The sequence below is a fragment of the Pipistrellus hanaki genome (genome assembly GCF_964339955.1).
Source record: "Pipistrellus hanaki genome assembly, chromosome: 11".
Lineage (NCBI taxonomy): Eukaryota > Metazoa > Chordata > Mammalia > Chiroptera > Vespertilionidae > Pipistrellus > Pipistrellus hanaki.
In genome coordinates, this window is record NC_140513.1 from 24137522 (window position 1) to 24165166 (window position 27645).

Below are 27645 nucleotides of genomic sequence, written 5' to 3' on the forward strand. Positions count from 1 at the left end.
ACCAGCACGTATGAGGTTCACAGGCAGCCAGAGGAGGAAGTCAGGGCAGGCTTCTCGGAAGAGGCGGTAAGAAACAAGGTCCCCTGGGCTGTATTTCGGATCTGGGGAATGCAGAGTCTGGAAGAGCCAGGAGTGACAAAGGATTTTGGGTTCCAGCGCCGGCAGTCTTTTTTCCTAGGCCCTGTCCTTAGTTGAATCATTTGGGCCCTCCCACCCCTTATTACTTTTGGAAAGAAAGTCCTTGTGAGTCTTTAAGATGTTTCCTAAATCCCTTTGCACACACGCAGACATTTTATTGATCAAATTTCCAATAGGACGTGTGTTTCTCACCCCCCACCCCCTTTAATCCCTTTATCTTTTGGTTCACGGAGATTGAAATCTAAGTTTCTCCAGGAGTGTTTGCCTGGTCCATCACAGCCAAAAGGAACTGCATTTCCTGGATTACTAAATCAATACAGCTTAAGTCAACAGGATCAGACTAACTTCTGTGTTTCTGCATCCTTGTCCCAGACAGCTTCCCCCTCGGCGTGCTCCTCCTCACCAGATGTTCTCCTGTTATGAACTGAAGCCAGTGCTGTTCAAAGTGACCACATTAAGGGGTACAGCCCCAGGGAGTCAGGGTGAAAATGGAAATGAGAAAGAAAGCCACACACACGTACTATTTACTAGATAACAAAGACAAATACGCTCACATCCTGTCACCTTGGCACGAATAACCGCAGGAACGCTCTTAGACAGGAGGCCCTGTCCGGAAACACTGCCAGGCCTCTCCTTCCCCTCCCTGCCTTCCATTCTTACCTGCCTGCTGCTCTGCGGGCTTGGGTCAGGGCTTTCCATTCTTTCTGCGCTTGGTAAATCACCCCCCTTTCAGCCAGGATCCCAGTTGGTCTGGGAGATGAGAGAGGTACAAAGCAGGAAGAGAGATGTAGTCACAGGTTTCCCCCGAGACTGTAAACCGGGAGAGGCAAGAATACATCCACCGGCCCATTCTCCTGGCCTGTTTTCCTTTTGTGCCCTCCTGGTGGTGACTCATGCCCCTGCGCTCCGGGCAAGCCCTGCGGCCTCGGTCACCCTGGGACATGTACAGATCGGGGCATGCACTCTTTTTTCTTTCTCTAAAGGGGCCTCGTTGTAGCGTGGTTGAGGCGTCAGCGAACCATTCAGACCCAGTTACACGAAACTTTCTAACAAAGGCCAGGAAGCCAAAGGAGAGGGAGTTACCGATGAGAGGAGACCCAACAGGTTGTCAGGAGTTACGAAACACTGGGGCTTGTACAGCATCTCAGCTGAGCTTTGTTGGAATGCTTTGTTGGGGAGGAGGCTCTAGGGGCTAATTATTCTCAAAAGGTTACTTTGGGGAAGAACGGTTACCTTTTCTTTAGAGAAATATTGCGTAGCCCCGGCGACTCTTAGAGCTGCGTAGAGTCTAAAAGGGTCACCTAGGGTTCTGGCTCTCAAATTCGGTGCCCATTAGAAGCATGTCGGGGTGAAGGGGTGAGGGTAGGGAGGGTACTTTACAGAATTCCGATGCCCAGATCCCATCCCTGACCAATGAAATCGGGATCTCTGGGGGGAGGGCCTAAACATGCGCTGGCTCAACTTCTCCGATGCTTCCAGTGTGCTGCCAAGTTTGAGAACCTGTGAGTGGGACTCTTACTATTCTCTGTGGTTAGTGGAGCTACAGTATGCTAGGGAGCTTGTTAGCGATGCACATTCTTAAGGGTCCACCACAGACCTACTGAATCAGAATCTGCAGTTTAACAAGATCACCAGGTGACTTGTATGTGCTTAAAGTCTAAGAAGCATTTACTTTTCTTTTCTTTTCTTTTTTAAAAAAAAATATATTTTATTGATTTTGTACAGAGAGGAAGGGAGAGAGATAGAAAGCTAGAAACATCGATGAGAGAGAGTCATCAATCAGCTGCCTCTTGCACACCCCCTGCTGGGGACATGCCCGCAACCAAGGTACATGCCCTTGTCCGAATCTGACACCTTCAGTCCCCAAGCCGACGCTCTATCTGTTGAGCCAAACCGGTCTCGGTGCAGTTACTTTTCTTGAAGCATTAGGAAATCTGGTAATACTGGGCCCAAAATGTCTTGACAACTACCCATGGAATCTGTGTAGTAGCTGACTCATATTTATTTTTATTTAAAAAATATATATATATTATTACTTTTTTACAGAGAGGAAGGGATAAAGAATTAGAAACATCGATGAGAGAGAAACATTGATCAGCTGCCTCCTGCACACCCCCTATTGGGGATGTGCCCGCAACCAAGGTACATGCCCTTGATGGGAATTGAACCTGAAACCCTTCAGTCCGCAGGCCGAAACTCTGTCCACCGAGCCATACCAGCTAGGGCAGTAGCTGACTCTTTTAAGAGGTGCTCTCACTCCAGTTTGCTCAAGTCCCACACCTGACCAGGTTCATTAACTTCCGCTATCGCCTGGGCCCGTTCACCACTATCTAGTTCCAGAACATTTTCATTACCCCCAAAACAAAAGCCTATATTCATGGGCAGTCATTCCCCAGTCCCCTCTTCCCTCAGCCCCTGGCAATCACTAATTGACTTTCTGTCACTTTGAGTTTTCTTATTCATATATTTCCTATAAAAGGAATGCATAATGTTTTCAAGGGTTATCCATATTCTAACATGCATTGTACTCTCTTCCTTTTATGGCTGAATAATATTCCTTTGTATGGATATACCACATTTTGCTTATCCATCCACCATTTGATAGATATTAGGATAATTTCATACTTTTGGTTATTGTGAATAGTGCTGCTATGAACATTTGTGTCTACGTTTTTGTTTGAACTCTGTTGTCAATTCTTTTGGGTACATTCCCAGTTGTGAATTGCTGACTCATATAGTATTTCTATGTTTAACTTTTTTGAAGAATAGCCAAACTGTTTTATAGAGCAGCATTTTATATTCCCACCAACAATGCGTGAGGGTTCCAATTTCTCCACATCTTTGTCAATTTACTATTTTGTTTGTTGTTTTTTCTTAGTTCTAGTCATCTTATTGGGTGTAAAGTGGTTTCTCATTGTGCTTTTGATTTACACTTCCCTAATAACTAAGATGAGTATCTTTTTATGTGTTCATCGGTTATTTATATACCAGAGGCCTGGTCCATGAAAATTCATGCCCTGGAGCGGGGGGGCGTCCCTCAGCCCTGCCTGCCCCCTCTCACAGTCTGGGAGCCCTCAGGGGCGGGAGTGACCGGTGATCAGGGGAAGGAGATGCCTCCTTCACACCTCTCCTGCTGCCACTGCCGGCAGTGCAAGCCTCGGCCAGCACTAGTTACCTGAGCTTCAGGTGGCCCTGGGTGGCTGGGCAGCCGCCATCCGAGGCTTGCCTGTGCCTTAGGCCAGCCCTGGACAGCTGGGGGCTGAGGGGACTGGGAGACTCCAGAGGCAGGCACACAGAGAGGCCGGGCCCACCTGCCACCATCTTGTGGCTGTGGGCACTGCCATCTTTGAGAGTGTGGCAGTCAATTAGCATATTCCCTCCTAATTTCTGTGGGCGCCACCATCTTTTCTACGGCTTGAGGGTCAATTAGCACATTCCCTCTTTATTAGATAGGATCTTCTTTAGAAAAATTTACTTGAGCTCTTTGCTCATTTAAAAACTGGGTTATTTGCCTTTTTGTTAGTGGGTTGAAACAGTTATTTATATAGGGTGTCCCCCAAAATGTATATATACTTTAATAGCTGATAACTTACTTAATTTTGAAAATGAAATGTATGTTAATAAACACTGACTTGATAATCATTCAAAGTATTTTTGGGGACACCCTGTATATTCTGAATACTATCTCCTTTTCAGATATATGATTTGAAAATATTTTCTGCCATCCTGTAAGTTTCCTTTTCACTTTCTTGTTAGTGTTCTTTAATGCCCATGTTTTCAACTTATCCAGCTTATAGAATTTTTTTATTTCCTTGCTTGTGCTTTTGGTGGTACATATAATTTGAGATTTTATTAACTGGACAAGATAAATAGAGAGAAAGAGGGATCTGAGGATAAAGGCAATAAGAATGGCTTGACATTTCTATCTCCAGTTCAACCATTAGATCTGAACATTTATCTGACATATATATTAGTTTTAACTCACCTGCCATATTCACCAGACCTTACTCCTTCAGATTACCACTTGTTTTGATCGATGGCATATGCATTTTCTGAGCAGCACTTTAAAATGTTATATTATTAACTGGTTAATAACTAATCCACACTATTAGCTGGTTAATAATTAATCCATATTATTAACCAGTTAATAATCTGCATTTTAAACCAGTTAATAGCTAATCTGCAATATTAACTGCTTAATAGTTAATCCACATTATTAACCGGGTAATGATTAATTTGCATTATTACAGTTAATAATGCTGATTTTGTAATCAAAGAAAACACGATAATTTCAAGAAAAAAACAAAAGTGCTTTATTCAAAGTAATGTCCATTGCTAGCTACACATCTCCTCCATCTTTCAGATAATTTGTGGATACTGTCCCAATAGAACTTTTCTTGTTTTCAGGCAAACCATTCACAGACCCAATTTTCCACTTCTTCCTACGTTTTGAAGGGCTGCTCAGAAAGTGCGTGTGCCATTGATTGGAACAAATGGTCATCTGAAGGAGCAAGACAACAAAATAGCATACATATCAAATTGCATATATATCAACATCTATTGAAAAAAAAATCCGCATTGTTAACCCGTACACTTAGTATACCGCTTTGGTACCAGGCGCTGCATTTGCCTGAGATCACACAGCAAGTGAGCGTTGGAACGCAGGTGTTCTCATTTCAAACCTAAGGCTCTGTGCAAAGGCAAGTCAGATCACTCACCTCTGTCTGGGTCTCTCGATTGACACTACTATTACTACCAGCTGCTATCATTCTTGGAAGCTTACTCTGTGCCAGGCATTGTGTTGAAAGTCTTTACATCTACTCTTCCCAACAACCAGGAAGTGGTTCCATGCTTATCCTCATTTTACTACTGAATTCAGGTTAAATACAATAACTTGTTCAAGCCGAAAACGGTTTGGCTCAGTGGTAGAGCGTCGGTCTGCGGACTGAAGGGTCCCAGGTTAGATTCCTGTCAGGGGCATGTATGTTGGTTGCGGGCACATCCCCAGTAGGGGGTGTGCAAGAGGCAGCTGGTCGATGTTTCTCTGTCATTGACGTTTCTAGCTCTCTATCTCTCTCCCTTCCCCTCTGTAAAGAAATCAATAAAATATATTTAAAAACAAACAAACAAACAAACAAACAAAACCAATAACTTGTTCAAGATCTCGTAAGATGGTGTCAGAGCAGGACTTAACCCAGGTCTGACTCCAAAGCCTGGATTCTAAACCACCAACCGAAACTGTCACTTTAAAGGTGACCAAGTCCCGAAGAAACGATCTGGGTACCACTTCCCCCCCCCCCCCCCAATTTATAAACTGGCCGCTATTCCCGGTCCCGCCCAGCGCGCAGACTCCGCCCGCCGCTCCCCCTTCCGCCCTCCCGGCGCGCAGACTCCGCCCTCCCGGCGCGCAGGCGCGCTTCTCCTCCGAGGCTGCTCGGGGCGCATGCGCGTGCGCGTGCGCAGGGCTGGAGACCAGGTTCTCTGAGGTTGGAGATGGCGGCGGCCGAGGACGCTTCGCCGCAGCCGGCGACTTCAGAGCAGCCGGCGGAGCTGCCTGCCTCCGTGCGGGCGAGCATCGAGCGGAAGCGGCAGCGGGCGCTGATGCTGCGCCAGGCTCGGCTGGCGGCCCGGCCCTACCCGGCGACGGCGGTTGCGGCTACCGGAGGTTTGGGTCCTGGCGGCGCTGCCCTTTCCCTTCGCTGGGGGTCCGGGGGCCGGGTCCCTTGAGTGGCGTCGAGCCCCCTCGCGTCTGCGCGCACCCCCTCCCGCTGTCCTGGGTGCTGGGGGGTCCGCTCAGGGTCTGGTCGAAGCGAGCTGTCCCAGCCCGCAGGACGGTTCCCTGGTAGAACCCGGCTTCCCGACCCCAGCCCCCGGCTGCCGGGCTGCTCCGGGGCCGGCCTCGCTGCTCCCGGGCGGGCCGGCCGCGGTCTGGAGCGTGGGAAAACTGCTGCACCTGCCGGCGGGTGGGGCGCGCCAGTGCCAGTCAGCTCCTCGGCTGCCCCTCTCTGTTCTCTTCCTGCAGCTTCCAGGTACCAGAGGTGTGGTCCTTGTGTAAAACTTTTAGACCTGCACCATGTCAGCGATTTGCACCTGCTCCCTCATACGTCCTCAAAGGGCGGCTGAGGCACTTTCCGTACCCAGCCAAGGGCGCCAATAGGAGCAGACGGACATCAGTTACCTTCTTTGTGGGGCTAACAGAGTAGCACCTGTTGCGCTTCTTGTGTTTGAAATGAGCTCATTTGATTCTCAGAGCTAACCGGGAAAAGGACTAGGGGAACGTTTGGAATCTGTTTTAATGAAGTGGTCACTGAGGACCAGAAAAGGAAAGAGGTTTGTTGGGGTTCATCCCAGCAAGTGCACAGGCTAATCAGTACTGGAACTGACATTGGGATCAGGTCCCCTCCGCCCCTCTAGCTGCCTCTGCTACACTAGGCATCTCTCGTGTTGGGCTTGAAGGTGCTCAGGCAGGTGCTGCTAGTGCCCGGCCTAGGGGTACCAGGCATTCTGAGGCCAGATGTTGTTTGTTTAAGAGATTTTAGGAAGGTCCAAAGCAGGTGCCAGGCCCTAGCCAGTTTGGCTCAGTGGATAGGGAGTGGCCTGCGGACTGAAAGGTCCCAGGTTCGATTCTGGCCAATTGCTATCTGCCACACATATCTCAGCTGCAGGTTTGATATCCGGCGCTGGGTTGCAAATGGGAGGCAACTAATCGACGTTCCTCTCATCTCTGTCTCTCCGCCCTTCTACTCTCTCAAAATCAATGGAAAAATGTCCTTGGGTGGGGATTAACAACAACAAAAAGCATGAGCCAAGGCAGACCGTTCACATGAAAAAGCCACTGAAAACACCTTGCAGGGGCTCAGAAGTTGTGTGGGCAGGGCCTCAGAGTCACGAGGGCAGGTTAGACAGTATGAGCCAGGTTGATGGATAATCAGCTATGGCTCGGGCCTGGAGGGTGGGGTTCAGGTCTCAGAAAAGGAACGATGGCTTCTGCTTTTTGTTGTTGTTGTTAATCCTCATGTAAAGATATTTTTCTATTGATTTTTAGGGAGAATGGAAGAGAGAGGGACAGACAGCGAGAAACAATGGGAGATACACATCGATTGATTACCAACTACGCAGCCCTGACTAGGGCCCGGGCCTAGGCGGAGCCCGCAACCGAGGTACATGCCTTTGACCGGAATAGAACCCGGACCCTTCAGTCCATGGGCTGATGCTCTATTCATTGAGCCATACCGGCTAGGGTGCACTTTTGTCTGGCAGACAGCTGTTCCCCTGGCTCTGACCCTGATGCCAGACAATTCATTTCCTCCTTGTATGACTCTGGTTCCTTTCAAGTTGCTGCCCCAGCACTGAAGCTCAGGGAGAATGAGTCCGAGTAAGTCTGTGCATGGGCCATTTGAGAAGAATTGCCTGGGACCCTAGCAACCCTTCATCTTGTTCAGCCACAATCCCTGCTGGTTTTTACAGCCCTACGTTATGGGGACTTCTCTTCCTGGCACTATAACCCTAGGCTTGGGGGCATGGTGTGGGTCTGGGACCTCTCATTCCTAAGGGAGGACTTCCACAATTAAGATAATTTTTATCTGCCACACATGGGTGTGGGATCACCCCTTTCTGAGTCTCTGCCCTCCTACCAGTGTCACATGGCTGCTGCTTGATTCAGTTAGACTTTAGGCAATTCTGAATGATGGTTTTCCTGTACTTTAGTTGTAATTTTGATGTGTTTGTGGGAGGATTCATTTACCAAATTTATCTACATCACCATCTTGACCAGAAGTCTCTAGGTGCTATTTATTTATTATTTAGTTTTTAAATCTCACTTGAGGGATATGCCTTTATTGATTTTAATGATAGTGGGCGGGGGGGGGGGAGGGGAAGAGAGAGGAAAAAAAAACAACTTTGATATGAGAGAGAAACATTGATCTGTTGCCTCCTATATGCCCCCCCCCCCCCCCCCCCCAAACTGGGGACTGAACCTTTTACCCGGGCATATGCCGAAACTGTGAATCAAATCTGAGACCTTTCAGAGTATGGAAGGATGCTCCAACCAACTGAGCCAGCCCCACTGGCCAGGGCCCTGGCTATTATTTTTAAATTGTAATTGTACATTCCTGTGCATGCTCTGCATACACAATTAAATCATCTGTGAGTAAAGACTGTTTTACTTCTTCCTAACCTTTATGCCTGTTTTGTTGTCTTGTCATATTGCACTTGCTGGAACCTTTAATATAATGTTGGATAGAAGTGGTTATAGTGGACATTTCTTTGCTTGTTTGATATATATTAAATTTAAGGAAATTTTCTGTTTATGCAGAAGGGAGCATATGGGTTTACCTAGCTCATTTGTTGACCACTTTTACTTATTTCTCATAGGCATGACCAATATAAAAGCAGCCCCAAAGATAATTGATACACATGGAGGCTTCATTCTGGAAGAGGAAGGAGAAGAACAACATACAGTTGGAAAAGTTGTTCATCAACCAGGTAAAGTGTGTTTTCAGAAAATAGGAATCTAAGTGGATCATTTAAAAAAATTATATTATTATTGATTTCAGAGAGGAAGGGAGAGAGAGATAGAAACATCAAAGATGAGCCCTAATCCGTTTGGCTCAGTGGATAGAGCATTGGCCTGCAGACTCAAGGGTCCCAGGTTTGATTCCGGTCAAGAGCATGTACCTTGGTTGCAGGCACATCCCCAGTAGGGAGTGTGTAAGAGGCAGCTGATTGATGTTTCTCTTTCATCGATGTTTCTCTCTATCTCTCTTCTCTCTGTAAAAAAAAAGAAAAAGAAAAAGAGAAACATCAAAGATGAGAAAGAATTATGATTGGCTGCCTCTTGCAGTGGGGATAGAACCCACAACTTGGACAGGTGTCCTGACTGGGAATCGAACCATGACCTCTTGACCACTGAGTCACACCAGCCAGGCTAGCTTGGTAATTTTGAATAATTTGCATAATTCTTTGCAAATTGATGTTAAATAATTATCTTACACATGGATTGGGTTAAAAAATACTTGATGAATTGATAGGGATTTCCCCCCTGATGTTATTTCCTTTTTATTCTATCCTCTTAAAAATTTTTTTAAAAGTAGATATAAGATTACTTAAAGTTTTATTTTGTCTTCTATGTAAATTTTGTCAGGCATAAAATACATGTCGAGAAGCTAATAAAATAGAGGAAAATGTATTCCAGTCACAAAAAAAGAAAACTTAAAGAATTGATCTTCTTTTCTTTAGGACCTGTTATGGAATTTGATTATGCAATATGTGAAGAATGTAGTAGAGAATTTATGGATTCTTACCTTATGAGCCACTTTGATTTGCCAACTTGTGATAACTGCAGGTACTTACTTTATTTCAGACAATTTTCTCAATTGCTAAAATTGAATGTTTACATACAGGCATTTGGATTTAATATTTTTTTTTTTTTTTTAATATTTTTTTAGTAATAATTTTTATTTGGAGAGTTTCCTAACATTTCTATGGTTTCCATTTTGTCAAAGAAATAAAGGAAACCTGTGCTTATAAAAATTATATGTCACATAAATTGGAATGCTCTAGGTTCTGCCATAGATTATTATTATTTTTTTTTCTTTCTGATGGTCGGGGGTTTTTATTTTTTATTTTATTTTATTTTTTAAAAATTTAATAAATCTTTATTGCTCAGATTATTACAATTGTTTCTCCCTTTTCCCCCCATAGCTTCCCTCCACCTGGTTCCCACCCCACCCTCTGCCCTTACCTCCCACCACTGTCCTCATCATAGGTGTACACTTTTTGTCGTCTCTTCCTGCACCCCACACCCCTTTCCTCCCAAGAATTTTCAGTCCACTCCCTTGATATGCCCCTGATTCTATTATATTCACCAGTTTATTCTGTTCATCAGATTTTTAATTCACTTGATTTTTAGGTTCACTTGTTGATATGTTATTTGTTGTTCATAATTTTTATCTTTACCTTTTTCTTCTTCCTCTTCTTAAAGAATTCCTTTCAGCATTTCATATAATACTGGTTTGGTGTTGATGAACTCTTTAGCTTTTTCTTATCTGTGAAGCTCTTTATCTGACCTTCAACTATGAATGATAAATTTGCTGGGTAGAACAATCTTCATTGTTTGTTTTTACTATTCATCACTTTGAATATTTCTTGCCACTCCCTTCTGGCCTGCATAGTTTCTGTTGAGAAATTAGCTGACAATCGTATGGGTGCTCCCTTGTAGGTAACTTACTGTTTTTCTCTTGCTGCTTTCAAGATTCTCTCTTTGTCTTTTGCCCTTGGCATTTTATTTATTTATTTATTGCCCTTGGCATTTTAATTATGATGTGGCTTGGTGTGATCCTCTTTGGATTCCTTTTGTTTGGGGTTCTGTGCACTTCCTGGACTTGTAAGTATATTTCTTTCATCAGGTGGGGCAAGTTTTCAGTCATTATTTCTTAGATATGTTTTCAGTATCTGCTCTCTCTCTTCTTCTGAAACCCCCATAATTCTGATGTTGGTATGCTTGAAGTTGTCCCAGAGGCTTCTTACACTATGTTCAAAATTTTGGACTCTTTTTTTCTTTTTTCTTTCCCAGTTGAGTGTTTTTTGCTTCTTTGTATTTCAAATCTTTGATTTGATTCTTAAATTCCTTTAGTTGGGTCTCTGTATAATATTTTTTATTTTAGTCAGTGTATGTTTAATTTCTAGTTGGTCCTTTTCATATCCTCGAAGGTCTCACTGAATTTATCAGCCATTTCTAGGAAGTTCTTAATAGGCCAGTGGACTGTGACAAAATACCATGGGCTGGGCGAGTCTATTTTGAAGAAGTGGCATTAGAAGAAGTTTAAGTTTAAAAAATTTGGCACTCAAAAGAAACTTCAATCGTTGTATTATTGATATTTGGCTCTGTTGACTAATGAGTTTGCCGACCACTGCCTTAGGAGTCGCTGCCTATCTCTGATTTATCTCATCACTGCTCACCATCACTCACTCTGAGCTTTCTAGCCACAGGTGGCCCTCTTGCTGTGAGCTCCAGTTGCTGAGCTAACTCTTGTCTTGGAGCCTTTGCGTTTGCTCTTCTCTCTGCTAGGAATGTTTTTTCTCTGGCTATTCAGAATGTTCTGTCTTCTTATGGGCTCTACTCAAGAGTCCTGTATCAGTGACTTTCTCTGATACCCACTCTATGTGAAAATCCTTTTTCTACCCTCTTATATTTCTTCATAGCACTTTTAACTGTCACTGTGTTTGCTTGTTGATTGTCTTTTCCTTTACTGGGATGTAAACTTTATGAAAACAAGGCTTTGTTTTATTCTTTGCTGTATTCCTCATGCTTCAGATAATACCTGGCATGTAGATAGGGAACAAATGAATGAGAAGAACTATGTAATGGACTGTCTCCATTTTTGCCTTGACTTTGAAAAGCTCAGAGCCAACTGGACACTTAACTGTGTTGGGGCAGGTGGACCTTCCATATTTATTTTCCTTATTGCCTGTCCATCCTGACTTCATGCTTTAATTTATATTTTCTTATTTATTGAGTCTTAGTTCTCATTTATATTTGCTATACTCTAATGAGTTATTTAAAAATCTGTGAAAAAGAGGGACTTTAAGTAGAAAAGGAATTCTTAACATTTTCAATAATATGGATTTGTTGCTAATATAGTGTCTCAGAATATGTAAAGGATAAACCATTTTTTTCTGTTAGAATTTTTGTGCTGCCAATTTGACCATGAGAGCTGCAGGAAAAAGTATTTCATATGTTCCTTTTGGTATGCATACCGTAGGTTGTTGGGCTCTTTGAAAACATAATTTATATTAAATAACTAACATATATAATGGACTTAATTTGTTTTCAGAGATGCTGATGATAAACACAAACTTATAACTAAAACAGAAGCAAAACAAGAATACCTTCTGAAAGACTGTGATTTAGAAAGAAGAGAACCACCTCTTAAATTTATCGTGAAGAAGAATCCTCGTCATTCGCAGTGGGGCGATATGAAACTCTATCTAAAATTACAGGTCTCTGATGAGTATATCCAGTCATTTTATTCCTGGGACAGGCGAAGTTTTAACAAGCAACTAGTTCTAATTAGTTTAGTTTTTGCTTTTACAATAGAATTAAAAAGATCCTTTGCATTTTGCTTTGCATATGAATCACAGTTACTCAAAATGACAATAGCATGTTTTCTTATTTTGCTTTTTGGTGCAGCACTTTGAAGCAATGTATTATCATTGAGTAATGTTAGGAGTACAGTTGGGAAATTAAAAAAGCTTGGAATGAGAGGCAGACCCTGTATTCCTGCTGCACTCTGACCCAAAAGTCTTTTTTTAAAAATTCAGGAATTTCACAAATGCCTAAAATCTTAACTCTCTTTGGGAAATACTCATCTGAAACCCTGTGAGGTGTCCATGTAACTAGTATGTTCCAGAGCAGATTTTCTCAACTCCTTTTGCTGCCATTGTTTTAGGTGTGCTAAGATAGTGAGTACTCTTAGTTCCTGGGCTGCGATAGTGCCCAGGCTGACTGCCTTGGGTCACAAGCAGCCTCTTGTACATACCCCAGAATGGTACAGTACTGTAGTATTCTTTTTGAGGCATTAATTTAGAGCAATATGAATTAAAATATACTAGAAAATCCTAGTATCTTTAAAATTAAGCCACATGTAAAACCAAACATACATTGAATTTCATTGAATATGACAACTATCGATTAGAAGATTTACTATTATTTTATGTACTATCAGAAATTAAAAAGTGCTCATTAAACAATATTTTTATTGATATCAGAGAGAGGAAGGGAGAGGGACAGATAGAAACATCAATGATGAGAGAATCATCATTTGGCTGCCTCCTGCACGGCCCCTACTGGGGATCGAGCTCGCAACCCAGGTATGTGCCGACGGAATCGAACCCTGACCTCTTGGTTTATAGGACCAGGCTCAGCCACTAAGCCATGCTGGCCGGGCCTGAACCACTTTTGACTCAGAATTGTTCAAGTACTGTTAGCATGTTGGTGATGCAACAATTTTAGAGGGCTAATTGTGAAAAATATAATGTTTTGGAATGTTTAAAATAAGAGTATATCATGTTTTATGTTAAGAAATTTGAGTTTGGCTACATTGATTGATATTTTGGTCCCCTTACCTTATTTTGAGAGAGATAGTGAACATAATTCTCAGTGTATATATTATTCTAAATATGAATAAATTTTATAAAGAGTAAAGATACATAACCTAAAGTATTAAGAGTAGAATAAAGACTTTTTCGGTCCTTTAGCTACCATAGATTTAAAAAAATGCATATTCTGCCGAACCGGTTTGGCTCAATGGATAGAGCGTCGGTCTGCGGACTGAAAGGTCCCAGGTTCGATTCCGGTCAAGGGCATGTACATTGGTTGCGGGCACACCTCCAGTAGGGGGTGTGCAAGAGGCAGCTGGTCGATGTTTCTCTCTCATTGACGTTTCTAGCTCTCTATCTCTCTCCCTTCTTCTCTGTGGAAAATCAATAAAAAATATTTTAAAAAATGCATATTCTAAAGATCGGAGGTTAGTCAAATGATGGAAAAACTATTATTGATTCAGAAGAGTGGTAGTGATTGATTTCCTGTGGTGGGAAATTTTTGGAGGTTACCTCCTACTTAGATCTGATGTGACCAATTGATAAGTAAATTTTGGGGGGTGAGCTTATCAAAACTCATTAGAACCCTGATTTATATGTCCTTATGTTGATTCAAGTAAAAAAGCCGAGTGAGTCAGAGAAACAGTTATAGTCAGAGGATAACTTTCCTATTTATAACCAAGATTAGCATACATTTCCTGAGGTTCTCAGAGGTTTAGATAGAGGCATTTATAGAGTTGTGTTTTTTATCAATATTTAAAATTTCAAATAAATATAAAATTGTACTTGAGTTAGATCATTCTTCGGTGCCTGTGGATTTAATAATTATTACTATAATTTGCAACTCTGAATCACAACTAATTTAAATATGAATTCTGTATTATAGATTGTGAAGAGGGCTCTAGAAGTTTGGGGTAGTCAGGAAGCATTAGAAGAAGCGAAGGAAGTTCGACAGAAAAACCGAGAGAAAATGAAACAGAAGAAGTTTGATAAAAAAGTAAAAGGTAAGTGGGTATATTTATATCCTAAAGGACTATGTTTTTTCCTGTTTAAAGATGTAATTTCACCAATAGATTGGAATACTAATATGTCATATGTACATTGAAGAAAAAAAGACTTAAAATAATGCTCTTAGGAGGCAGGTGTGTGACACTCTTGAGTCCAGGCCTCACAATATTGCAATTCTAAAAAGCATGTAAACCCTCATTGTAATGTGAATCATGTATCCCTGGTCAAAGATTTGGCAACAGTTCAATCTTTATAACTCAAAAAGAGTTATTAAAAGCAAATATATCGATTAACAAGCCTCTTAATTGCTGAAAATGAAAAAATTTTGGTTAAGTCTTATCTAATTTGGCAGTAAGAAGGAACCTATCCAATATCAGCTAGTTTAATCCCTTTTATCATATATATAAAAGGCTAATATGCTAAGTGTTCTTCTGCCCGTCTGACCAGTCGCTATGACACGCACTGACCACCAGAGGGCAGATGCTCATTGCAGGAGCTACTGAGCTGCATTAACTTGGCAGCGACAGTTCTCGGCTGATGCACCTCGAACCCAGAGAGGAGGGAGCCTGATTCCTTTGGGGCTGTGCGATTCCACCTTCGGCCGCGGGTAATGTTGTAGGTGGGGCACTGTCGGCCCCACCTGGTTTACTGCACACTTGGTATTTGCGGTCCACCCCTGTGCGACAGCAACTTTGCAGGGTGCTTTCTTGCACTCCGGGACCCCTTGGGGATGTCAGAGAGCCTGTTTCGGCCCAATTTGTTGATGATAGCCATTCTGACAGGTGAGATGGTACCTCATTTTTGTTTTGATTTGCATCTCTTGGATGATTAGTGACTTAGAACATGTTTTCATATTCCTTCTTGGCCTTTCGAAAGGTGTCTATTTAAGGCCTTTGCCCATATTTTTATTGGATTGTTTATCTTTTTAAGTTGTATGAGTTCCCTATAAATTTGGAGATTAGGCCTTATTGGATATAATATTGGCAAATATGTTTTCCCATGCAGTGGGCTTTCTTGTTGTTTTGATAATGGTTTCTTTTGCTGTATAGAAGCTTTTTATTTTTGATATAGTCCCATTTGTTTATTTTCTCCTTAGTTTCAATTGCCCCAGGACCGTGGTCAGCAAACTGCGGCTCGTGAGCCACATGTGGCTCTTTGGCCCCTTGAGTATGGCTGTTCCACAAAATAACACGGCCTGGGAGAGTCTATTTTGAAGAAGTGGCGTTAGAAGGTTTAAGTTTATAAAATTCAGCTCTCAAAAGAAATTTCAATAGTTGTACTGTTGATATTTGGCTCTGTTGACTAATGAGTTTGCCAACCACTGCTCTAGTCCCACCTTGCCAGAGTTTTTATCAAGAAAGGGTGTTGGATTTTGTCAAATGCTTTTTCTACATCAATTGATGTGATTATATGGTTTTTATCCCTTAGTTTGTTTGTGATGTATTATGTTTATTGATTTGCAGATATTGTACCATCCTTGCATCTCGGGAATAAATCCCACTTGGCCATGGTGTATAATGCAATGCTGGATTTTATTTGCTAGAATTTTGTTGAGGATTTTGGCATCTATGTTCATGGGGGATATTGGCCTGTAATTCTCTTTCTTTGTAGTGTCCTTATCTGGTTTTGGGATTAGGGTAATGCTGGCTTCATAGAAAGAGCTTGGAAGTGTTCCTTCCTCTTGAATTTTTTGGAATAGCTTGAGGAGGACAGGTTTTAGTTCATTCAAAGAATGGTAGTTTTGGTAAAACTCATTTAAACAAGGGAAAACTTGTTTTGGTAAAAAGTATAAACAGACCCTAAGGATACCAGTAGCAAGTATTTTAACACCGTAAACCACTCTATGTTTGACTTGTTCCCTCTCATTCCCCCTCCAAGGTTTCCTCAGCTCCCAAGTCTTAACTCTTCCTCCCCTCTTGTCTCAGACCTTTCTGCCTTCTCTTCTCATTCTCAGCAGTAGGTAGTTGATTTCTACTTTCCAAAGTTTTAAGTTGCTTAAATAAAGTAATGTTAAAGCTTCATTAATAAAAACATATTAATCTTTATTTAAACAAGTTTTTATTTCACCATATGTTGTTTGCCATATATGCTTTTTTCTCTCCTTCACATATGTATTTTGCTGAACTATTTAAGAATTACTTGTAGACACTGTAATTTTTATCGAGTATGTCAACATGTTCTCTCCTAAAAACAATGACATTCTCTGCATAACTAAAAACAATCACACCCATAAATTTATCATTAATATAACGCTAGTGTATTTATTCTCCCCCCACCCCTCGTAGTTCCAATGCCTTTACCAGTTTTTTAGGAGCCAAAGATGATGCATATCTATAGTCTTAGTTTCTCAGCCTTTTTATCTTTCATGATATTGACATTTTTTAAAACTAAGAGTTGACTATTTTATTTTTACATTTCACAATATCAGGGGTCTTCAAACTACGGCCCGCGGGCCACATGCGGCCCGCAGAGGAGTCTGATCCGGCCCGCCAGGTTTTTTGGGCAGTGAGCGCAGCCGAGGTGTTACAGTAGGAATTAGTAGTTCATATAGTCCGGCCCTCCAGCTCTCTGAGGGACCGTGATCTGGCCCCCACTTTAAAAAGTTTGAGGACCCCTGTGATAGAGGCTCCCTCTCTTGAGTCCAGGCCATCTGGTGTGTGGAATGCCCCTCTGTTTGGGTTTATTGGCAGTTTGTTTCCTCATAATTAGATTCAGGTGGAGCGGTTTTGGCAGGAGCGCTTCCTAGGTGATGTATTATATATCCTGTCAGCACACATACCAGTTCTCTGAGAGTGCTCCTCAGTTTGATTGGTTAAGGCAGCGTCTGCCTGATTTCTTCAGCCACCCTTTCTCTACTTTTTGACACTTTGTGAACATCTTGTTCCTTAAATTTCACTCAGTGGTTTCAGTACACGGGAATGATTCTTTCCTGAGTCAGTTATTGTTAGGGTGCATGTACTAGTAAATGGCGATTTTCTATTTGTTATTCTTTCTATAATTGCTATTTGACTTCTTTTGGAAAGGAGCATCTTTAGTACCATTTGGATTCATGGATTCTTATTCTCAAACCAGTGTTATAATCCATATTTCTATCATTTATTTTGATGCTTACTGTCTCAAATTTGGCCAGTGGAAGCTCCTTCAAGCTAGCTCCTGTCTTTTTTTTTTTTTTTTAAAGAGCCTTTGAGGGAAGTTTTATTTATATATATATATATATATATATATATATATATATATATATATATATATATATATATATATATATATTTTTTTTTTTTTTTTTTACAGAGAGGAAGGGAGAGGGACAGAGGGGCAGAGAGTTAGAAACATTGATGAGAGGAACATCGATCAGCTGCCTCCTGCACACCCTTTACTGGGGATGCGCCTGCAACCAAGGTACATGCCCTTGACAGGAATTGAACCTGGGACCCTTGAGTCTGCAGGCTGATGCTCTATTCACTGAGCCAAACCGGTTTCGGCAAGCTAGCTTCTGTCTTTTATTTTTATTTGTAAATAATTTCAAACTTACATAAAATTATAAGAATAGTACAAAGGATACCCATATATTCTTTACCCCATTTTACCTAATCTTAACACTTTGTCATTTGTTTCATTATTTACATTCTATATACGTTTTTTCTATACCCTTTGAGTAGGTTGTATACATCATTACTCTTTACTCTTAAATACTATACCGTATTACTTAATAGGAATGTCCTCTTACAAAATCAAAGTATAATATTGATATTTTAATCTAATCTGCCATCCATATTCTAGTTTTGTTAGCTGACCCAATAATGTCCTGTATGATTTTTCATTCTAGCATCAGGTATCGGCTTTAGGTACCATGTCTTTCTAAATTTTTTTATTCTACACTATTTCCACAGCCTTTATCCTTTATGACAGTGTCATTTTGAAGTGTTTCATTTGGGACTTTTCTGATTTGCCCTGATGGTTAGATTCTGGTTATACATTTCAGGGATAGCACATAAATGATGTGTCTTTCTCAGGGCATCACATTTGGAGGCATGGTGGTGGTTTTATTTTTGATGTGATAAGCATAAACAAAGAAATAAAATGGTAAGATTTGCACATGTCTTAACACTTCCCTAGAGTTTAGCAACTATCCATGGATGGTTCTTGCCTGAGCCAGTCTTCAGTATTATGATTACAAAAATTTTCTAACTTTAGCACTCCCTCTGCATTTAACCAGCATCCTTTCCCCCATTTATTATTGGTAGGGGTTAATTCCTGTTCTTCACAATAGGTTCATTTCTGTCAATTATTTTGGTGCTCAAATTTTAATCCTCACCTGAGGTATGTTTTTATCTGGGGGGTGGGGGGGGCGGGGAAGAAAAACATTGATTAGTTGCCTCTCATATGGGCCCTGACCGGGGATTGAACCAGTAACTTAGCCATGTGTCCTGACCGGCAACCTTTTGATATATGGGGTGGCACTACAACTGAGTCACCTCGCCAGGGCAGAAGTACCTTCAGACTAGCTCTGAGTCCTTTTGGCATGTCTTCATCATTTGTTGAGGACTCTTTTCTGCTTTCTACACAAAACATGTATATTTTTTATATTTTTATGTTTGTCCACATACCCACACATAAAAATTAAAACCTTGAGCCGGGACCGGTTTGGCTCAGTGGATAGAGCGTCGGCCTGCGGACTGAAAGGTCCCGGGTTCGATTCCGGTCAAGGGCATGTACCTTGGTTGCGGGCACATCCCCAGTAGGAGGTGTGCAAGAGGCAGCTGATCGATGATTCTCTCTCATCGATGTTTCTAACACTCTGTCCCTCTCAATTCCTCTCTGTGTAAAATCAATAAAATATATTAAAAAAAAAAATTAAAACCTTGAGTTCACACTGATAAACCCTTCAATAAAAAAAGTTTAGGGTTCATCCTATTTTCCTGACAGGGAGAACCCCGATTCCCATTACCCTTACTATAGTTAGCTGGTGAATGTCCCTGTAACTGATCTCCCATCACTGCTGCTGCCTCCTCTGTAGGGAGATCTCCTTACCTTTCTTGGGCTGCCCCACCCCACCATGGATGCCTGCTTTACTCGCTCCACTTAATAATGGTTTTAGGACTGGATTGTTCCAGGAAGGAAAAGAAGGGCAAGAAAATGACAAACATCAGTTTTTTAGTATTTCCTTATTTCCCACCATATTTTCCTAGAAATATCTAGTAAATACTAAAGGTATGACCAATCATGCCTACTAAGCTAGATTTTGGTTAAGTATTCTTTTAGTGTTAATACTTCTCTCTCCCTAAATTCACATAATGCTCAAATTTAGGCAGAGGCTAGCTTAGCAGTGACTGGGATGCAGTCAGATTTTGAGGAATTTTCTGTGGGGCGGTGAAGGAAAAGTGGCCAGGATACCTTACATCAGAACAAAGTTGAAAAGCAGGTATTGGTACTCAAACAGGAAACATTTTCTTGTCATGTGAGACCATGAAGCAGCTGTGAAGTTCTGGTTAGTTTATCATTTCAATTTTTTATAAGCTGGCCTAAGAAAAAATAATAAAAAGCCTAGAGGACATTTCAGATGTCTAGAAAAATTAGGGTTCTTCAAAGTATGATATAACAGGAATCAAGCTTAGATTTTGGATGAACATAAACTATCTTAAGGTGTGCACGCTGAAGCTTAAACATCGTTTCAGATCAAGTGCTTTTCATACAAGAGGTATGAAAAGGCAGCACAGCTGTGGTTAAGAACACGGACCTGCGCTAGATTGTGCCTCTGCCTTCAACTAGCTGTTTGACCTATGACACACGCTGTGTAACTTCTCTGTGCCTTAGTTTTCTCATCTATAAAATGGGATGATAGTTGTACTTATTTCAAAGGATCGGGAGGATTAAGTGTATTTTATACAGTGCATAGAGCAGTGCCTGATACATAGCTCTATGTATGTTTGCTTATCCTCATGATATGATAAAGGCTGAAAATACAAAGACTCAGGTAGTATTTTGATTGCTTACGTATTACAGATTTAAAATGGAGTAAAGAAAATGTGTGATCACTTGGTACATGTTGATCTTTATGGTTGACATAAAAGATAACTACCATACTCTCCCTTAGGTTGTACTTCTGTCAGTGCTGGGCTTGATGGATCATTGGTTAGAATAGAAAAAAGTGAACAATTACTGTTGCTTTTTGTTCATTTAACTAGAAACTGAAGTTATTTGCTTAATTTCAAAGTGGGAAGAGGAAGAAACAGACTCCTCTTTGCTGCTGTAGCATCCTGTCTCCCATAGTCAGTTGCTTGAACAAATCCTCTTCTTCTACTCATCTTAATTTGCTTTTGCTATCCCTCTAACTCACACACTCCATTTCTGAATCTAGTTCATACTGCTCCAATGGCATGAATGACTTGACAGGTCAACTTGGTGAGGTAAGGTTGTATAATCCATTTTGATTTGTTAAAGTTAAGGCAAACCATACATTCCTACACACCTGATAGATTTCAGCTGAATAGCATTATTGGAAAACTGGCATTTTACCCAGCTGGTGTATGGCTCAGTGGTGGTGTTGACCTGTGAACCAGAAGGTCATAGTTTGATTCCAGGTCGGGGCACATGAGGACTGTGGGCTTGATCCCCAGCGTGGGGCATACAGGAGGTAGCTGATCAATGATTCTCTTATTGATATTTCTATCTCTCCCTCTCTGAAATCAATAAAAATATATTAAACACACACACAAAACCTGTTTTTCCCCTCTTCTCCCTTTAGAATTACGGCGAGCAGTAAGAAGCAGTGTATGGAAAAAGGAAATGGTTGCTCACCAACATGAGTATGGACCAGAAGAAAACCTAGAAGATGACATGTACCGGAAGATTTGTACTATATGTGGCCATGAACTGACGTATGAGAAGATGTGATTTTTAGTTAAATGATCTGTTTCAGAGTTTTAGGTTTAGGTAGAAGAAATTTACATTGATCTTATTCAAAATTCACACAAAAAATGCCTTTATAGGTGAAATAGCTGTGTAAGTAATGCTTCAGTACTAAGTATGTATGTTATCGCTTAAGAGCAAGTGTCAGTTCAGGTCTGGCAAGTCTGCTTGTGAGCTAAATACTGGGTGCAATAATTTTTTTCTGGAACAGGGAAGGGAGCTTAGTGATACAGTAGGTTTAAAAATGTTAGGTGAGAGCTAAAGCTGAGAAATAAGAAACCAAGGTAAACCTTCGATTGGGGTAGGAGGATGAGTTTTAGTAAAGGCAAAAGCTGGCTGTTGTATTAGATTCTTATTCCAAGAAACAACAGGGATGGTGGTAAACCCTGCCAAGTCAGGGAGAAAGGAGCTGCTACTGGGACAAGTCCTGGTTAATAACAGGAAAAAAGAATGAGTTGTAGGCATCTGACCATGTATTCTCTATTTGTAGGGTTTACTATAGGCCCTAATAGTCACTAGATATCTCTGTTCAAATCTGGATTAAAATGGAAAAACAGCAAGGAAGGTAATTACAGTAAGTTTATCATATCTTGCTAACATTTACTGAGCACTTAAGTGCCAGGAAACCATTATGCTAGGTGTCTTACAGATATTCTAATTTTATCCTGGGAGGGAGGGAAGACAGCTTGCTTCTCTGTTTATTTAGCACTTGGAAAGGAAATGATAACCAAAAACCTGACAAAGAAAGGCAAAAGTCAAAACAAAACAAGTTAAACCCAAAGAGGGTTGACTGTAATTACTCATTATTCTCTTTATAAGTATTCAATACAGAAATGCTAAATATACATTTTTTGTGTTGATTTTTTAAAATATGCTATGCTAAATATTTCAGCTCAATAAAAATTCTGAACGGGCAGAAGACCTTTCTGGGACCAAAAGAAAAAAAAAGCTTCCAGCTTGATGACAACAGAGTAACTAGGAGTTCAGGCTGCTGACAACAGCATTACTGCGTTGGGATAAGGAGCTATTGAGCCACTTGGATTTAGTTCAGATTTCACTTACTAGCTATGGATCTTGGGTAAGTTACTCCATGGGCTGTTTTTATCTGGGCATAGTAACACATCTCTCAACTTGTGAGGATTGAATATGGTGAATCTGTAGAACGTGGAACATAACAGCCTCTCATTAATGAGACATATTGTCATCAAGACCATAGTTATAAATTTGTCTAGCTGAGATATAGTTCTAGTCACTGTTTGCCTTCATCATTTTAAGACAATCCTGGTATCCAGATACTAATGATAGCCAGGTCTGCTCTGGTTAGGTTGGCAAGTTCACTACTAAATACTCTTATAGTAAAAGCAAACTTATCTTCATAGGAACTGCTTCCTGAGTAATTCCTGGGAAATTTAGAATCAGGGAAAACAAAAGTATATGTTCACTTTGGCATCTGAGTAGACTATATTTTATAGTCACTAAATGTATGGTAAACCAAAGAGATCATATATTAATGAGAATGCTTAATGCATTGTAAACTTATGATCCTATGTTGCACAAATACTACCATTTGTGTGTGTGTTATAGATTTCAGACAAGAAGGGAGAGGGAGAGACAGAAACACCAATGATGAGAGAGAATCATTGATCAGCTGCCTCCTGCATGCCCACTACTGGGGATTGAGCCCGCAACCTGGGCATGTGCCCTTGGCTGGAATTGAACCACCCTTCAGTCTGTGGCCAACGCTCTATCTACTGAGCAAAACCAGCTAGGGCTAGTTGTGGGATTTTATTGGTAAATTTTTTCTAAGGTTTAATGAAAATGTCTAAAAATGGTAGAAATATGAAATGTTAGATAATACCTCAAACTTGTATGTTATTTTACAGTGCATTCTCATTTATTATCCTAGTTAAGTCTCAACACCATATAGGAAACAGGCTCAGAAATTAGTATTACTTGGACCAGGTTCTACAGAAACAAAATCCCAAGTATAGAGTTTTAGCCAACTTAACTACTTCTGGAGGAAATGACCAGGCCTCTAAGATAATGGCTCCCAAACTTGTCTGCAGATTGGAGCCACACAGAAGCCTTAAAAACTATAGATGGTATGTGCTGCCCCTCCCCCCCCCCGAAATTGTGATTAATTAAAAAAAAAAAAAAGCCAGGTGATTTATGTTCAGACAAATTTAGGAACTGCTACTGTGAATAACATAAATACACCTATTTTAAAGGGAAAATTTCAAATGGAGGTAAGTACACCTTCAATAAGAAATCACTAAAACAGACTGACATGATAAATCATGAAATACCAAAATGTAAAAAACATTTTTAGTTTTATTTTAGCCGTTAGGTTATCCATAAGCTGTGAAAAGCTATGCTACTTGGGTTCCCACTGTTTCTATATACTACTTTGTAAGCTTGACCTCTAGGGTTCACACACCTCAAATCAGTTATCCTTTGTGCCTTAAGGAGAAAAAATGTCAATCAGAAAAGTTGTATCTGTCCCATATATAATACATCCTATGATCACCGATCGTCACATTGTCATTAGGGAATATTTGCTTTTTAGGGGTAATTACAGGTAACCAATGCCATATTCTTCACTGTCTTCCCTCTGTTTCCTTTAGAAAATGAAAGGAGCTACAAGAAAGCAAGCATTTAAACCACCTGAAATAAGACAAATTAGACTTTAAAAAAAATCTTGACATGGAGGGAAAAAGGCCCCTTAGGCCTGTAGGGCACAGAACTGCTGGAACACAGCCAGGATGTGAGGGTCTAGTTCCGCGGTGAAGAGCAGGTTCTCCAGGGTCACCATGTACTGCTGGATTATTGGGTGATGCTGTGGACACAAAAGGGGGTATAGGTCAGAAAAAGAGCACATAAGCTATTTTGCAGAATATTCCCCTCAGCAGCCCACCCACGTTGTGAAAAATGGAAATAACGGGCCCCTGAAAAGCCCCAACATTTGTAGAGGGAAATGAGGATGTTCAATAATTTAAAAAATGCAGTTCTGACCAGCTTCTAGGGCAATGCATTCATGCCTCATGGCAATGCCTGCTGCTATCACCATTAGACTAGGTCAGTGGTTCTCAACCTTCCTAATGTCGCAACCCTTTATTACAGCTCCTCATGTTGTGGTGACCCCCAACCATAAAATTATTTTCGTTGCTACTTCATAATTAATTTTGCTACTGGTATGAATCGTAATGTAAGCATCTGTGTTTTCTGATGGTCTTAGGTTCTACAGTAGCCGTTCTCAACCTGCCATGACCCACAGGTTGAGAACCACTAGCAGGGTCGCCTAAGATTATCGGAAAACACAGATATTTACATTATGATTCATACCAGTAGCAAAATTACAGTTAGGAAGTAGCAATGAAAATTTTATGGTTGGGGGTCACCACAACATGAGGAGCTGTAAAGGGTCGCAGCATTAAAAAGATTGAGAACCATTGGACTAGGTAGGTTAAGCTGTCCTCTAATGAGGACAAAACAAGTATGACTTTAATAAAAGTAGCCCAGAGAGAGAGAGATCTACAAAGATTTTTTTAAAAGATGGAAGGTGGTATACGTTACAAATAGAAGTAGCACAATTGCTACTGTTTAAAACCATGGTTCTGAAATGTAAGAAGAAAAGTTTTGGAATCTTTACAAAAGAAAAAAAAAATAGACATTACCCAGTGATCTAATAATCTTTTCTATGTGCACCTATATAACTTGAATATACTTAGAGATCCCAAAAGAACTAAGGGTTGTTTTAATTGGCATTAAATAAATCTAGAGAGAATTTTTATTTGGAGGTTTAAAGAACTTTTTTTCCTTTTATGACTTCTAATTCAGTAACTTTTCTAGAATAATTTTGAGGATTTAGGTTGTTAATTTTGGAAGACACAGAATTAGTTCCTCTCTCCTACCAGGCTTTAAAGTAACCTTGCTTTTCTAAGGGCACTGTTATCAGATTTTAAGGATCTTTGTTAATATAATTACTATTTCCTGAACATTTGTTCTCTGCATTTTGTATTAAGCTAGCCTAGCCTAGGTTTTCTAGCAAAGAATGGCAATTAGGAGTCTGAGTGATAAAAAACAATTTAAGTCTCAATATTCTGAGCAACAGGAGGAAATTGACATGAACTAAAGTACTTATGGGTATTATATAACCTCCTGACAAATTTTATGATTTTAAAAAATGGAGTATCTTTGCAGCTGAGAATAGTGATGTTTATTATCTAATCAGTTTCCCACAAACCTGTAAGAAGATCTGCTGGAGCCTCTCTATACAGTTCTTATACCACGGTGTTAATATGCTGGTCCCGTCCGTCTCACATCGTACTAAATGCTCAGTCAAGATCATGATAAAGCGCTGGAAAGAGGGGGTACAGAGTTAGAGGTGTTAAGAGAGGGAGTGAATGAATTTTTCAGAAACAATCACACCTTGACCAAGAGACTGTAAAGATGCTATCTGTTCTGCTGTCTTTATGATATATAACTTTCATAATTCAACAAATACTGTCTACAAAGACACACCAGTAATAATGTTAGTACATCCTCTTTGGCAATAGGTAAGGACCTTTAATGTCTAGATTACTTAGGACACAGTCAGAAATGTTAGAGGAATCTATGTACAAAAATGTTCATCAAGAAGGAAAACAGTCATTAAATGATCAATAATTGGGAATAATGAAAGAAGTATTTAACAAACATTCTCAGTTTTTTAAAGCCTGGAAAAACACTCATACAAGAATGCTGAGTAAACAACACAATTTGGAGAGATGAGTGGTTAATTCCAAGTACTTAGCTTTTGTACTTTTAACTTTAATAACTACAAATAAAATTTTTTAAAGAAATATATGTCCAAGCCAAAATACCTGAAATATGACAAGGAAGAGGTTCTTTTGTTCACTCTGAGCAGATTCCACTTTTTCTTGCAGTCTTTCTATTTGCTCTTCAAGAGCCCCATCTTTCCTGTCACTGCTTCTGTCATCATCATCACTTCTCTACAGAATGCAAAGGAACAAAAGGAAAATGCCATTTAGAATGCTACTGTATTAAATCCCATCAAGTAAGGGAAATACTTTATTCTGTCTGGTCAAATAGTATTTGAAGACTTGGTATTCCGCTTTTTAAACTATGTTTTTATTGATTTTTTTTTTTTTTAGAGCGATTAGAAATATCGATGGCTGCCTCCTGCACGCCTCCCACTAGGGATTGAGCCCGTAAACTAGGTATGTGTTCTGATAGAAATCAAACTGGTGACTTCTTAATTTATAGGTCAATGCGCAACCACTGAGCTACACTGGCTGGACTGAAGACTTGTATTCTATAGGGAAAGTACCACCCCAACACACACACAGACATCCAAAAGTCCTAGGGTCAGAAAACTTTAGTGGCACTTGTCTTAAATAATATAGCAGTGGGAGTGTTTGCTGTTAAACCGAAGTGAGTTATGCCTTTTATAAGATAGTCCAATCAGGGAGGAAATGTTTGTCGTATATTTTTCCTCCAGTCAAAATGAAAACAACTGTGAGTCCAGAATTAGTTACTATACTACTGAACCACTGCTCTTAGGGGAAATAGAAGGCTACATCTAAATCTTGTCCTAGCCAGTGTGTGCAAATGGTTAGAGCGTCGACTTGTGGACTTGATTCCTGGCCCCAGTTGGGGTACATGTGAGAGGCAACCAATCAATGGGTCTCTCTCCTCCTTCCCCTCTAAAACCAATGGAAAACAGTATTGGCAGTGAGGATTAATAACAAAAATACATAAATCTTAAAATAATTATATACAATATATTTTATGATTTCAGAGAGGAAGAGAGAGAATCATTGGTCAGCTGCCTGCTATGTGCCCCATACTGCTGGGGATCGAGCCTGCAACCTGGGCATGTGCTCTGACCAGAAATTGAGCCATGCCCTTCTGGTTCATAGGTTGACCTCTGAGCCATCCTGGCCAGGCTATAGTATTTCTCTATACTATTAATAAAACACTAGCTGAGAAGGACTTAACATTTCCCTGACCCTTAGTAAAATGACAATTCCTTTGGCTTTCAACCTCTCAAGAATGCTGTCCATTCCCCTCCCCTACACACACATTAATCTTCACTGTGGATATTTTTTCCATTGATTTTTATAGAGAGGTTCTAATAAACCAGTCATCTCATAAGTGCATAGATTTAGCTCTTTCCCCACAGCTTTACTACACATTACTTTTTGATGGGGCATCCTCATGTACAGATTGGTGAATTTCCTCTTCCTTTTTCTGGGTGTATATTTGTGAACATTGGATTCACAATCAACAGCACTGTAAGTCATGCCTGGACAAAGCTAATCCCCATGAGACAAATCATGGCCTTGTGCTTAGGAACACTGGATAGCCCTTCAGTCTCATGCTTGAGGACCATTTTAAACAGTGAAATAACCAACCGAAACACCACAGAATGAAAACAAAAAGTACAAATAATATGGTACTAAGTAAAACGATCAAAAGGACACTTTTAAATAG

General features: G+C 40.5%; 2 protein-coding genes and 1 long non-coding RNA gene across 6 annotated transcripts in view; 1 reads left to right on the top strand and 2 right to left on the bottom strand.

The window, feature by feature from the left end:
* Positions 1-5570: 5570 nt before the first annotated feature.
* Positions 5571-27593, top strand: XPA (XPA, DNA damage recognition and repair factor). Of its 3 annotated transcripts, XR_014796303.1 has the most exons (7): positions 5571-5803; positions 8512-8622; positions 9376-9481; positions 11973-12138; positions 14123-14240; positions 20987-22228; positions 26304-27593. XR_014796303.1 is itself a non-coding variant. In XM_084898791.1 (6 exons), exons 1-6 carry the CDS (start codon positions 5632-5634, stop codon positions 21133-21135), a joined length of 822 nt encoding a protein of 273 aa, XP_084754917.1. In that variant the 5' UTR covers positions 5571-5631; the 3' UTR covers positions 21136-23419. The 3 variants fall into 3 exon arrangements, 2 of the variants coding, with proteins under 2 accessions (XP_084754917.1, XP_084754918.1); XM_084898791.1 differs by lacking the exon at positions 26304-27593 and having other exon boundaries at positions 20987-23419; XM_084898792.1 differs by lacking the exons at positions 5571-5803; positions 26304-27593 and adding an exon at positions 7184-7298 and having other exon boundaries at positions 20987-23419.
* LOC311630064 lies at positions 17757-20980 on the bottom strand. The gene is made up of 2 exons (XR_014796305.1): positions 19103-20980; positions 17757-18868 (listed from the first exon to the last, which is right to left on the bottom strand). It is a non-coding gene; the product is annotated as an uncharacterized lncRNA (long non-coding RNA).
* NCBP1 (nuclear cap binding protein subunit 1) overlaps positions 23462-27645 on the bottom strand; it is a 39033-nt gene continuing 34849 nt past the window's right edge. For both annotated transcript variants that reach the window (XM_084898731.1, XM_084898730.1), the window contains exons 21-23: positions 26013-26141; positions 25394-25507; positions 23462-23986 (exon numbers count right to left, since the gene is read on the bottom strand). In XM_084898731.1, the coding sequence (XP_084754857.1) occupies positions 23873-23986; positions 25394-25507; positions 26013-26141 (357 nt within the window). In that variant the 3' untranslated portion in view covers positions 23462-23872. The remainder of the gene's footprint in view (positions 23987-25393; positions 25508-26012; positions 26142-27645) is intronic.